At 43.0% G+C, this 13,901-nt stretch overlaps 1 protein-coding gene across 1 annotated transcript in view; it reads right to left on the reverse strand.

Moving 5' to 3' along the window:
• Window positions 1–13,901, reverse strand: part of nova1 (NOVA alternative splicing regulator 1) — a 53,670-nt gene that overhangs the window by 23,633 nt on the left and 16,136 nt on the right. The window contains exon 2 of the mRNA XM_060912423.1: window positions 8,027–8,170. Coding sequence (XP_060768406.1) covers window positions 8,027–8,170 — 144 coding nt within the window. The remainder of the gene's footprint in view (window positions 1–8,026; window positions 8,171–13,901) is intronic.

The raw sequence follows: 13,901 nt of genomic DNA on the forward strand, positions 1-13,901 counted from the left end.
TTTTTTTTTTGCTTTGAAAGGATTCATAATTGTATACGTGCGATCATTGTGAAGTGACAAAGAGAAGACGTGGAGGTGAAAATAAAAATCAGCTTCGTCATGATTGCTTTTCAGTCTTTTTCAGTAAATGAATTGGTCGACTCGGTGAAGAGAGAATTTCTGTCTCAATTTCAACATTCACAAGCAGTGTAAATTCAGATCTGGTGAATTTTTCAATTTTTGTAATTTTGATAAACATACATTACACTCACAATCATATTTTCGCCATTTAGTTATTGTTTTAGTCAGGACTTAAAAATGTACATTTTAAAAACAATGGCAATTTTAGTCATGAAAGCTGAACGGTTGTTAAAAACTAGATTTTAACTTTTCATTTCATCACTGAAACTCCAGACTGTATTTGCTTCGCTAACTTTCCATCAGGGCGGCACGGTGGTGTAGTGGTTAGCGCTGTCGCCTCACAGCAAGAAGGTCCTGGGTTCGAGCCCCGGGGCCGGCAAGGGCCTTTCTGTGTGGAGTTTGCATGTCCTCCCCGTGTCCGCGTGGGTTTCCTCCGGGTGCTCCGGTTTCCCCCACAGTCCAAAGACATGCAGGTTAGGTTAACTGGTGACTCTAAATTGAGCGTAGGTGTGAATGTGAGTGTGAATGGTTGTCTGTGTCTATGTGTCAGCCCTGTGATGACCTGGCGACTTGTCCAGGGTGTACCCCGCCTTTCACCCATAGTCAGCTGGGATAGGCTCCAGCTTGCCTGCGACCCTGTAGAAGGATAAAGCGGCTAGAGATAATGAGATGAGATGAGACTTTCCATCAGAAAGAAGTGAAGAATAATCACGTTTTAATTTGCGTGACTTTGTTCATCAGGTCAAGCCTCAACGCCAGGCATTGCCTGAATGCCCGATGTGCCCAACCAAGACGTTCGGGCAGAAATATTTTAGCGAGTTAGGCCCGTTCGGGCACACCTACGGCCGGCTTCTTTAAGCACAAAAATGATTTTTGAGCGAGTACATTACAAAAAACAAGACATATTAACCAGCATCCTCGCCTCCCCTGTGATCGCTGTTTTGTTTTTTTCTTCCGGATTTGTAACGGTGATTCTGACTGGACCGCTTCAGGCACAGGTGCGCACTTGTGCTTTTCATCATTACAAGTGGTCGCTGGTGCCCTCTACGTTCTCCCGGGTTGACTTCAGGACGTTCCTTGCACTGACGTCACATTTACTGTAGCAACCGTCGCTCCCCGATGCCTGGGGGGCAAGCGAACTTTGTTCACATACTGAAGCCAAGCGAAGATGTCCGACGTCTGTTGCTGTTGTTCGAAGAAAACTACAGTTAAAAAAGCTCTCCTACTGGATTACTTGGACAGTCTTAGTCAGAAAGAAGTGAAGGATAGATACACGCGGAAATTAGAGTTTATTAGCGATTATGATCCGTACAAAATTCCTCAAAAAGACTGGAGTGACGGTGCAGATTTGTGGCCTAGCATTAGCTACACGTAGGAATGTACCTTCTTTTTCGTGAAGAGTCCCGACACGGAAGAAAAGTTAAAAGCAAGAAAACCTTCTTTGTGTAAAGATTTTTTCCTGACATCAGCTTTTGGAAACAGAATGTTGCGAAAGCCAAAGCATTTACTCTCAAAAGACTCCGACCTGAACAGTGGGCTAGATCTTATTCCCACCCCTCCATGTCTCAGCAACCCCAAGAACATGTAGTTACAGAGCTATCTGCACTCCATCATTTATACAGTGATGCTTATTATTGTTAAAACAATATCTGAAGTGTTATTTGTAAAATAACAAAATTCATTTTTTTTTTTGGCGATCCAAATCCTGCGCTCTGATTGGCTGGCGAGCGGGTCCGTATCCTACGGTACGGACCCCGGTTACGGACCCCGGTTATGGACCTCTGGTGACTCGCTTGTTCACAACAACAAACAGTAGCAATTTTTGTCAACATTTATCTTTTTTTATAAGATTTATTTATAAGATTATCAAAAATCTTATAAAATTTTTGTCAGCATTTCTCAGGAGAATAGCATTAACCCTTTGATGCAAAACGTATGCACACCCCTTCTAATGCACAACATGGGTCAAAAATGACCCGCATTCATTTTCCAGGTTATTTCATGCTGACTGAGTTTTTCTTTGCTCTATCTTTTGAAATAAATTTATTTTATAATTGAATATTCCAAGTATTCTTTAAATATCTTGTTTTTAATTACCACAAATCATTAATTTAATTTTTCTTTCCTACTTTATGAATAAAAATACTTTTTATATTACTACACATGGGTCATCCACGTGTGATTTAAAATTAAATGTCTTAATACTACGGTATAATAATTTGTTTCAAGTAATTACTTTAGCAGTGAATGGGGCCAGTTATTTATTTATTTATTAACTATGTAGTTAGCTAAGCCAACTACAATAAAATTAGCTAACTAAAGTAGAATATGTCAACAGTTCGGTAGCTAATAGTAATTACTTGTAACTTTCTGACAAGTAATCTACTCACTCTCAAGGGAACCTAAACATAATCCATTTTTTTCTAAGGTAATGTTAGAACAATTGAAAAACATTACTTGCATGTATGAGATGGGCAAAGGGCGCTGTGCTGAGCTGTGAAATGTCTGACACAAGCACAATTCAGTTCCCACCAAACGCTGGAGTAAATGCATGCGGGTCGGTTCTGACCCATGCGTGTAAACTTGATGTAGAATTACAAAAGCTGTGCTTGTTCATAACTTAAGAAAGGAAAAATAAAAATGATGATTTGTGCTAAACAAAAACAAGATATTTACTGCATATTTGGAAAAGTAAATGACAAAATGAATTTATTTCAAAAGTATATCATAGAAACACTCAGCCATACATGAAATAACCTGGAAAATGAATGCAGGTTGTTTTTGACCCATGTTGTGCATTAGAAGGGTAGTGATACAAAAAGGGTTTTTATTCAAAAAGTAAGAAAGGAAAAAATAAAATAAGGATGTATGATGATCAAAAACACGTTAATTGAGGAATATCTTGAATACTGACTGATGGAATTAATTTATTGCAAAGATATAGAACAGGGGTGGGCAATTATTTTTTCCATGGGGCCATGAGAAACAGAAAATTTTGTGGAGGGCCGGACCAAAAGGCTGAACTAAATTCTACATAATATTAATTGTATTTCTTTATATAAAGCAGTAAATAACATTGTTTTTACAAACTGGTAAGAGTATGGAAAAAACGAGGTTGCCTTACAAAAAATGTCATTCATTCAATCAAATTTCCCAAAACAATGATTAACAAAATGTGAACGTTTGTACCATTTTTTTTTCAGTCACATTCACCCCAAAACACAATAAAGACATCACAATATTGTCTTTCTACTTCAAATATCAAGCAAGATACATCATATTATAATAATGATGCCCACATTTGTAGTCTAATCACCTCATTTGGTGTTTTTCAGTTTTTTATTTGTTCAGTGAGAGAAATCTAGTCTCTGTTGGTCTTTAACGAGTGCATCAGAGTCAGGTTGAATGTCTGAGGTGGAGATGCGATGCACAGCTGACAGATGATTATCGGTGAGAGAGGATCTATACCTGGATTTGTTAAACTTCATCACTGAAAACGTCGATTCGGTGTAGGTATCAGATCTACAGATCGGCTCGGGTTCCGGCGCCTGCTGGTGACGTCACACTATGTGATTGGCTGGACCGTTTGAAGGATGACGTACAAGTTTGTGGTTGGTCTGGACAAATTACGGAAGTAGTTATCGCGGGATTAGGTTTCGTGGAATTTCATGTCACGCGCATTGCGTTTTTGTTGAACACAACTTCAAAATAAAAGCAATGCACATTCAGTCCATGCATGAGGTAAAATTAGAAAATACGTTTATTTTGTAATTTCTAATTAACCTTACGCGGGCCGGTCAGAATGAACCAAAGGGCCAGATGCGGCCCGCGGGCCGTAAAATGCCCAGGTCTGATATAGAAGATAAAAACTCAGCCGGGTCACTTTTGACCCATGTTTTGCATCAAAGGGTTAATTTTACAGCATGGATAGCGATAACAACAGTGTTCACAGTGAAAGCGAGTTTTACTACCCTGAGGAAGAAGAAATAAAGAAAACATTTCAGGAGAAAGCTAAAAACCTATAACTGCTGCTTACGCCGAACAAAAACATGGCTGAATCCTGAATGACTCCTATTTGTATAAATAGGGGACTACATAGGCGGCAAAATGTAGTTTTTCTCCTGCCATGGAAGTGCACTTGTATACCGAGGAGGAAGCCATTTGCATTACAGCCGTGAATGAGGATTCAAAATGGCGGCTCGGTTTTCCCTTTCGCGTGCTCTCGTTTTCTGCTAGAATTTGGTAAAGAAAAAAATAAAAACATTATTTACCAGCTTAAGGTCGGTCCGTATGGTGAAATACCGTAACCTCAACAATGTTGAGGTCAATGTTTCAACAATGTTGTCAGATTTTATTTTAATTTTATCTAATAGTGGATGGAACAATAATTACAAACGCGAACAGAATCAGCACATTCCAGCTGTAGTCATATAGTAACTATAATCACCCCTGTAATAATAAAAGTTAGTGGTAAGTACATTCAATGGATGGAAAGACATGCTTTTGTGTCTCAAATAGTAAACCACACCCTCTATAGTAAACATATATCATTTACATAGTGAATTATCCCATAGATAAATCCATCATACCCCATTTATCATGGACATTGGCCCATCATGCATGTGAAGATGAGGAGGACAGGTTGTTTAACTTCCTCCTAAATGCAACAGTAAACTGAATGATAAGACAGCACTGCAGTACAGACTCCTGTTTTATAATGTTTTTAGCTTTATAATTCATCTTTGCAATATTGCTAGTCATTGTTAGGCAAAACAAAGTGTGTTTTGTGTCCTAAACTCTATATAAAAAGACATTACGTACTAGTACCATATAGAAGTATGAAATATTTTATATTGATTTACTGTATATTTCATGTTCTTCTGCTGGGCGGCACGGTGGTGTAGTGGTTAGCGCTGTCGCCTCACAGCAAGAAGGTCTGGGTTCGAGCCCCGTGGCCGGCGAGGGCCTTTCTGTGCGGAGTTTGCATGTTCTCCCCGTGTCCGCGTGGGTTTCCTCCGGGTGCTCCGGTTTCCCCCACAGTCCAAAGACATGCAGGTTAGGTTAACTGGTGACTCTAAATTGAGCGTAGGTGTGAATGTGAGTGTGAATGGTTGTCTGTGTCTATGTGTCAGCCCTGTGATGACCTGGCGACTTGTCCAGGGTGAACCCCGCCTTTCACCCATAGTCAGCTGGGATAGGCTCCAGCTTGCCTGCGACCCTGTAGAACAGGATAAAGCGGCTAGAGATAATGAGATGAGATGAGATGTTCTTCTGCTGCAGAAATAAATGTTGTTTTTTTAAAAACATGTACTTTTGTCTAAATAACGCAATTATACTCCTAGAAAACATATCAGTATTGCTTTGAACCATGTACTTGAAAACTTGCTGAAATACTGAAAAATTTTAGGGCAAAAGGAAATTCAAGGGGGGCAAACATTTTTTGAGGCCATGAAGGTGTCAGAAGTTAACGCTGAGGCCTGCAGGTATGCTCGGTCTCACTTGCTAGCGTTACATTAGCCTAAGAAGCTAACACAAAGTAAAGTAATCATGTAACTGTCGATGGAACATATGACCAAACAGGCCAAGAGTTGGACGGCATCTTTGTCCAAATCTGAAACATGAGCACACACTCACTGCACCGGCCACCTTAATAGGAACCTGTTGTTGATTCTAAAATCCCTGTTCTTGGCTGCAGGAGTGGAACCCAATGTGTTCTTCTGTTTTCTGTTGCATGCTGAGATGCTTTTCTGCTCACCACGGTTGTAAAGAGTGATTACATGAGTTACTATATCCTTTCTGACAAAAAAAAACTCGAACCACAAATCTGTCAATTTCCCTCCGACCCTCTCTTATCAACAAGGCGTTTGTTTCCACCCACAGAACTGTCGCTCACTCACTCGATGATTGTTTTTTGTTTTCCGCCCCATTCTGTGTAAACTGTACAGACTGCTGCGTGTGAAAACCCCAGCAGGAGATCAGCACGTTCTGAAATACTCAAACCTCACACTCATCTGGCTCAAACCAACACCCATACTGCCACACAGAGAGAGAGAGAGAGAGAGAGAGAGAGAGAGAGAGAGAAAGAAAGAAAGAAAGAAAGAAAGAAAGTCACACTTCACTGTGAGATCACAATGTTCCCCGTTCTGATGTTTGAACACTGTGAACGTTAACTGAAGCTCTGGATTTGTATCTGCTGGATTTGATGCATCAAGCGATCGGCTGATTAGAGAACCGCATCAAACAGCAGGTGGATGGGTGTTCATAATAATGTGGCCATTTACAACGAGCAGAAAAGGCAAGCCCTTTGTGCATCCAAGCATAAAGAACAACACGCCGTCGTTAATTGCTGTCTCCATCCTTGTCAAATCTCGTGTGCGAAAATGAGGGAGGAAATTTTTGCCCAAGTGACCATTATGTGTGAAGGAAAATATTTGTTACATGTTGTCATACACTCACTGACCACTTTATTAGAAACATCTTAGTTTTCATCAAATTAACCTCTTCACAAAGACTGATGGCTTACAATGGCTTCATCTGTCCTGCACTGTTTCAAACTCCACTTCCTGTATTGTTCAAATTAATAAACTGCAATTTTTCACCCAATCATTTTCATCACATATCAACCACTTTTAACCAAGTCTGATTTTAACTGAATATAAACAGTAAGACCAACACATGAGAAGGCAATGAAGTGAAACTGGAAACTAGTCCATGCTCTCGCTGTGCTACAGACACAAATGCCTTTGTGACATCATGCAACTTGTGCAATAAAGTGACATCAGTATGATTTGTTTTTCTCGAAAGAGGGTGCATGTTTGACTCCAGAGCATCTTCAGTAAACACAACATCCTGTAGCTTTACGCTGACAGAATTCCTGCCTGACGTCCAAACCAATTATCTGAATGAAACAAAAATATTTAAAGTTTCTGAAGAAAGGTCACTGCTCCTTTGGATAGAGTGTGGACCTGTGTGTTGCATGCTGTGGACTTTCAGGAACCAGCATTACAAAAAAAAAAAAAAGTTTTATTCAAGTGACAAATGTTTAAAGGAACAGTCCACCGTACTTCCATAATGAAATATGCTCTTATCTGAATTGAGACGAGCTGCTCCGTACCTCTCCGAGCTTTGCGCGACCTCCCAGTCAGTCAGACGCAGTCAGACGCGCTGTCACTCCTGTTAGCAATGTAGCTAGGCTCAGTATGGCCAATGGTATTTTTTGGGGCTGTAGTTAGATGCGACCAAACTCTTCCACGTTTTTCCTGTTTATATAGGTTTATATGACCAGTGATATGAAACAAGTTCAGTTACACAAATTGAAACGTAGCGATTTTCTATGCTATGGAAAGTGCGCACTATAATGACAGGCGTACTAACACCTTCTGCACGCTTCGGCAGCGCATTGATATCTGAGCTCTGTATCAAGGCGCTGCCGAAGCGCGCAGAAGGTGTTAGTACGCCTGTCATTATAGTGCGCACTTTCCATAGCATAGAAAATCGCTACGTTTCAATTTGTGTAACTGAACTTGTTTCATATCACTGGTCATATAAACCTATATAAACAGGAAAAATGTGGAAGAGTTTGGTCGCATCTAACTACAGCCCCAAAAAATACCATTGGCCATACTGAGCCTAGCTACATTGCTAACAGGAGTGACAGCGCGTCTGACTGCGTCTGACTGACTGGGAGGTCGCGCAAAGCTCGGAGAGGTACGGAGCAGCTCGTCTCAATTCAGATAAGAGCATATTTCATTATGGAAGTACGGTGGACTGTTCCTTTAAAGCAATGCTCTATAATCAGTCAGAGTGAATAAACTGCAGGGGGGTGATTACTTATAAACACATACAAATAAGTGTGTTTAAGAAGCAGTGTGTGTGTGTGTGTGTGTGTGTGTGTGGGTTTCATCACCTGGGTAGAAATCTTTAGATTTGGACAGTTTGATGGTGGCTCCAGTCTCCTTCTGCAGCTGGACGATGGTCTGTCCTCCTTTACCGATAATTGAACCGGCCGCATAGCTGGGGATCAGCACTTTCAAGAAGTACTCACCCTCTTCTACACACACACACACACACACACACACACAGGAAGACTTGATTAGAGCAGAGGACTAAGTTTTATCTCTCCTCCACACTCACTCAAACATCTTTCATAATCCTGTGAGAATGCAGAACTTGAAGTGCGACTCTCACTCTGAGAAACCCTGGAATACACGGTTTGGAGAGGAGATTATAGATCTCTGTAAATCACCTGGATAAGGCCGTACCTGTTCTCAACAAATTATACCAAGTGAATAAATAAAGCTTTAAAAGAACCAAAGGAGAAGTGTTGACTTTCACCTATCGAGCGAAAAACCCCAAATTACTAAAAACAGCACATGGTCATCTATCAGCACACAAACATATCACGAAAGATTTAAAAAAAAAAAAAAAAAAAAAAAAGTGTGATTAGTCAGGGTGTCTGTCAATTTTCTAATATTATATAATTTAGAATAAGCCTCCTTCAGTGGGACTGATACACTGAGGTCACGTGAAGCTGACAGGAGAGAGGCCACGCCTCCTTCAGTGAGGCTGACAGGACAGAGGCCACACCTCCCTCAGTGGGCCTGAGGCCACACCTCCCTCAGTGGGCCTGAGGCCACACCTCCCTCAGTGGGCCTGAGGCCACACCTCCCTCAGTGGGCCTGAGGCCACACCTCCCTCAGTGGGCCTGAGGCCACACCTCCCTCAGTGGGCCTGAGACCACACCTCCCTCAGTGGGCCTGAGACCACACCTCCCTCAGTGGGCCTGAGACCACACCTCCCTCAGTGGGCCTGAGACCACACCTCCCTCAGTGGGACAGACGCCACGCCTCCTGCAGTGAGGCCGAGACACTGATGCCACGCCTCCTGCAGTGAGGCCGAGACACTGATGCCACGCCTCCTGCAGTGAGGCCGAGACACTGATGCCACGCCTCCTGCAGTGAGGCCGAGACACTGATGCCACGCCTCCTGCAGTGAGGCCGAGACACTGATGCCACGCCTCCTGCAGTGAGGCCGAGACACTGATGCCACGCCTCCTGCAGTGAGGCCGAGACACTGATGCCACGCCTCCTGCAGTGAGGCCGAGACACTGATGCCACGCCTCCTGCAGTGAAGCCGAGACACTGATGCCACGCCTCCTGCAGTGAGGCCGACAGACACTGATGCCACGCCTCCTGCAGTGAGGCCGACAGACACTGATGCCACGCCTCCTGCAGTGAGGCCGACAGACACTGATGCCACGCCTCCTGCAGTGAGGCTGACAGACACTGATGCCACACCTCCTGCAGTGAGGCTGACAGACACTGATGCCACACCTCCTGCAGTGAGGCTGACAGACACTAAGAACACACCTCCTTCAGTGAGGCTGAGACACTGATGCCACACCTCCTTCAGTGAGGCTGAGACACTGATGCCACGCCTCCTGCAGTGAGGCGGAGACACTGATGCCACGCCTCCTGCAATGAGGCTGACAGACACTAAGAACACACCTCCTTCAGTGAGGCTGAGACACTGATGCCACGCCTCCTTCAGTGAGGCTGAGACACTGATGCCACGCCTCCTGCAGTGAGGCTGAGACACTGATGCCACGCCTCCTGCAGTGAGGCTGAGACACTGATGCCACGCCTCCTGCAGTGAGGCTGAGACACTGATGCCACGCCTCCTGCAGTGAGGCTGACAGACACTAAGAACACACCTCATTCAGTGAGGCTGAGACACAGAAGCCACGCCTCCTTCAGTTAGGCTGAGACACTGATGCCACGCCTCCTTCAGTGAGGCTGAGACACTGATGCCACGCCTCCTTCAGTGAGGCTGAGACACTGATGCCACGCCTCCTTCAGTGAGGCTGAGACACTGATGCCACGCCTCCTTCAGTGAGGCTGAGACACTGATGCCACGCCTCCTTCAGTGAGGCTGAGACACAGAGGCCACCCCTCCTCCTAGGAGACTTCAAGACACAGAGGACACGCCTCCTTCACTGGAACAAAAAGTGAGCAGAGGCTCCTCACAGATGATGTAGTTCAGCCTGAGATGAGATAACTTTCTCCTTCTGATTTATTATGCTTACTCTTTCCTTTCTAGTTCCTGCCGAGTTCCTGCTGGTTCTTCCGCTGTCCCACTTTAATTTTTTCTTGCAGAGGAGAGTGACCCGCTTTGGGCTGACACAAGGCTAAATTTATCCACACATTCACAGCAAGCGCCCTTAGGCACGAGAACTGCACCAGAGCCACAAACAGGACCAGAACCAGACAGGTTCTGATTCATAACGATTCATCTCCCAGCCCCAGCCTGTCAATTAAAAGCCACCACTGACGAGATATGAACTGGCTGTCGTTTTGTTCTCAGCGTTACACTGACCTGGTCATGCTGTAGAGCTGAGAAAACTGCATCAAGTCCAGCAGCACTGCTGGGATCTGGTGTGGTGACGGTGAGGTGTTTGGGTAAATTTGTTCGATTTGCAGTTTCAACAAGCTCTACAGTTTAAAAAGCTAGTAATTTGGAAGCACTGCAATGCAGTTATCAACAAAACTCCAAAACTACTAGCCACGTTTGAACAAGCGGGCCGTCTTGCTATGGGAAGTTTTGATTCATCGCTGAAATTTCTGGGCATGTGGAAATGTTTGGTGGGGAGACACTAAAGGGACGAGAACCACCGGAGTAAGGAACTTGATCAGGTAACCATCCAAATCATCCAATAACTGGAAATGGTGACATCATAACAACCGTGACGTCATAACAGCATTATTTTATTTAGAATTTTTATATCGACACTGATATGATAATATTGAGATAATCAGTGTTCTGGTCACAAATTATCGTCACTACCCCGCCTTCCATTTAGGAGGTAGAGCCTAACATATACAGTGCTTTTTTTTTGGGGGGGGGGGGGGGTACGGGATGGCAGTGTTTAGATCAAATTCTGAAGGCACTGTGGCGTATATTCTTTTTAATACAATTGGCATAATTCTGTTCACTGGAAAAGAGAAATCACTGTGGGAGAAAACATGCCCGTGAGCATCATAAAAACACAATTAGCATTTAATTTCTGGTTTGGTTTATTTAATTTGTTCGACACTTTAGGCTCATTTTCTCCATTTACTGTCTGTTTGTAGTGTTTAATGAAGGACTGGATTAAGTACAATTTTTTTTAAGAATTGAATTTCTTCTTTTATGGATCGTCGCAAACGGTTAATCATTAAATGTGGGCAAGAAAGTGATCATGCCATGCTGTGCGTGTGTGTGCGTGCATGCGTCTGAGTAGCAGAAAGAGCTGCAGCGTATGGAAGCTAAATCCTCCGATTTGTCTTGGCGGATAGAGCCACCACTGACTCAGTTTTACACACACACACACACACACAACTGAGGTCCAATAGCAGAGCCTGAGACATGCATGCACAGAGAGGAGGTTCAGAGGCACAGATGCTCCCTCACTCTTGCTTGCTCTCTCTCTCACACACACACACACACACACACACACACACACACACACACACACACACACTGTCTGCTGTAGAGGACTAAAGGAAAGGACAGAAGGTGATGTAATGTAATGTTTTTCCACTAAGGTGTTTAACCTCTGCACTGAGCTGACTCAGAGCAAGAGAAAGTGTGTGAAATTCTCAGGTGTCTGATTCAATGAAAAGATCATTAAAGTGAAACACCTCTGATAGAGTCGTGCTACACGGTTTGCTCGGAGCAGTTGGACGATTTGTGTGGTGCTACCAAATTGAATCGTCAAATTTTTATTCATTTATAATCAATATTCTTTATTTATGACAAAAATTAAATACTTTAATAGCACATGCGCTTTTTACCATGCACATCTGGCAACGTCTGGTTATCATACGTTACACATTAGACCAACTTCCTCACATTCTCACAAAGAAATTCAAACACAGTCAACATGCCTTTTGTGGAATATACATTTCCTAAATATTACAGAAAGCAGTTTTATTCACATATTGTGTCATTTTTGTGGCTACTGCCTCATCGAGGCGAAGCGAGGCAGGAGCCACTATGTGATCGTGTTGTAAGAATGTAAGAACCAGTGTAACAATAGCGCACTGTGCATTACAATCATCAGAACGGCGAATCGTGATCTCACGTTATCAAAGGTACACAAGAACGAGTGGCGGAGCCACGATGTCACCATGTTGTAAGAATGAGTGTAACAATAGTGAAACTTCGTAACCAATCAGGACTTATCCTGATCGAGTTCGATTACCCGTTCTACTTCTTGATAAACTTCGGAACCGATCAGAACCAGAAACCAAATAAGAGAAACCTCGTTATATCGGAAGATAATCAGCAGATAAAAAGAGAAACGAAATTCACCTCGTGGTTCGCCAAGGCTACCGATTCGATATGGAGTAAGTGGTGTTTATTTTCAGAAAACTGACCTTTTGATTATCACAGCTTTTGTTTGGTCCTTCTGGAAGGTCAAATGAAAGGTTTTGTAAGGTTTTTTTTTTTTGAGCTTTTCGGCAGATATACTGAGAAGCCGATATCAAACTTCTGCTATTCACTTTAATTTTTTTATTTTAGAGTCTTTACACTACACTTGTGAAACAAAATGTGCTCATTAGTACTAAGTAATGCTTCGAAGACAATTCATGAACAAGTGCTTTCTTTCTTACTATTTTGAAAATAGATCTCGTTCACAGCACTGGATTTTAAACAAAACACAGTAAACAAAATTGGGAACCAAAATACTCCAAGCCCTGATGCTGCTCGCAGCTTGGTGACGCTTGTAAGAGATGAGGCGAGTAGAATTGATAACATGTATATATGCGATATTTACTGTATGGACATGGGATCAGAAAACTATTTTATTTAAAAGCAGGAACCACATGGACCCATAGGGGACCTATTTTTATTCTATATGCAGTCTTTCCTTGGGAATGAAAATGCACCTTGTTTTCTTCCCCTCCAATTTTCTCCCTCATGTAGATCTGGACAGTTCCCACCCACCACACAGCTCTCTCCTATCACACAACGGGGGGGTGAAGGTCATCATGTACTTCCTCCGAGCATGTGACGCCAGCTGACCGCATCTTCTCGAACCGCTGCGTGACACACTCGGAGGAAAGTGCTATCCGCCCACTTCTGCATATATAAGCTCACAGATGCCCATGATTGCCTGGCGCCACTGAAAGATCTTTTCTGTTGCGCCACTCAGGAGCCTGGCATCTTACTTTGATGACTGTTTCTGAGCTTGCATTTCCTCATTAGGCCATTTCCCCCATTTCAGAATAGCCTTTCGGCTACGTTCACATCACCACATGACACTGAAGCGACGCAAATCCAATTTTCAGCCTTAAATGCAACACGTCTGATTTCTTTTCAGAATACAGAGCTGATGTGTGTCTGAACACCAAGAATAAGATCACGTATGCGTATCAACGCCCTGAGCATCATCCAACAACTGTTTGTTAACCTGAGATTTGTGGAAGCAAAACTGAGAAGACCACGCAGAAGAACGATGAAGGTGCATTTTCATTAAAGACAGATACGTGTAACTGGTAATGATAAACATGATGTCAAGATTTGAGCAAAAAATCTGAATTGTGCAGTGAAGCTTGTCATGAGAGCCTTACACAGAACATTTAGGACCATTTTAAAAAGGAACGCAAATATCAGATACATTACGAGTTGCATTTTGGACTTCTGCCTCCTCCTTTATCCCTGAATGATCCTGTGTGTTCTCGATCAGCACTCCGTGCTCTTACTGTACCACTTACAACAATCGACAATAACAAACGCCT

The sequence above is a fragment of the Neoarius graeffei genome, chromosome 28 (assembly GCF_027579695.1).
Source record: "Neoarius graeffei isolate fNeoGra1 chromosome 28, fNeoGra1.pri, whole genome shotgun sequence".
In the NCBI taxonomy this organism is placed as follows: domain Eukaryota; kingdom Metazoa; phylum Chordata; class Actinopteri; order Siluriformes; family Ariidae; genus Neoarius; species Neoarius graeffei.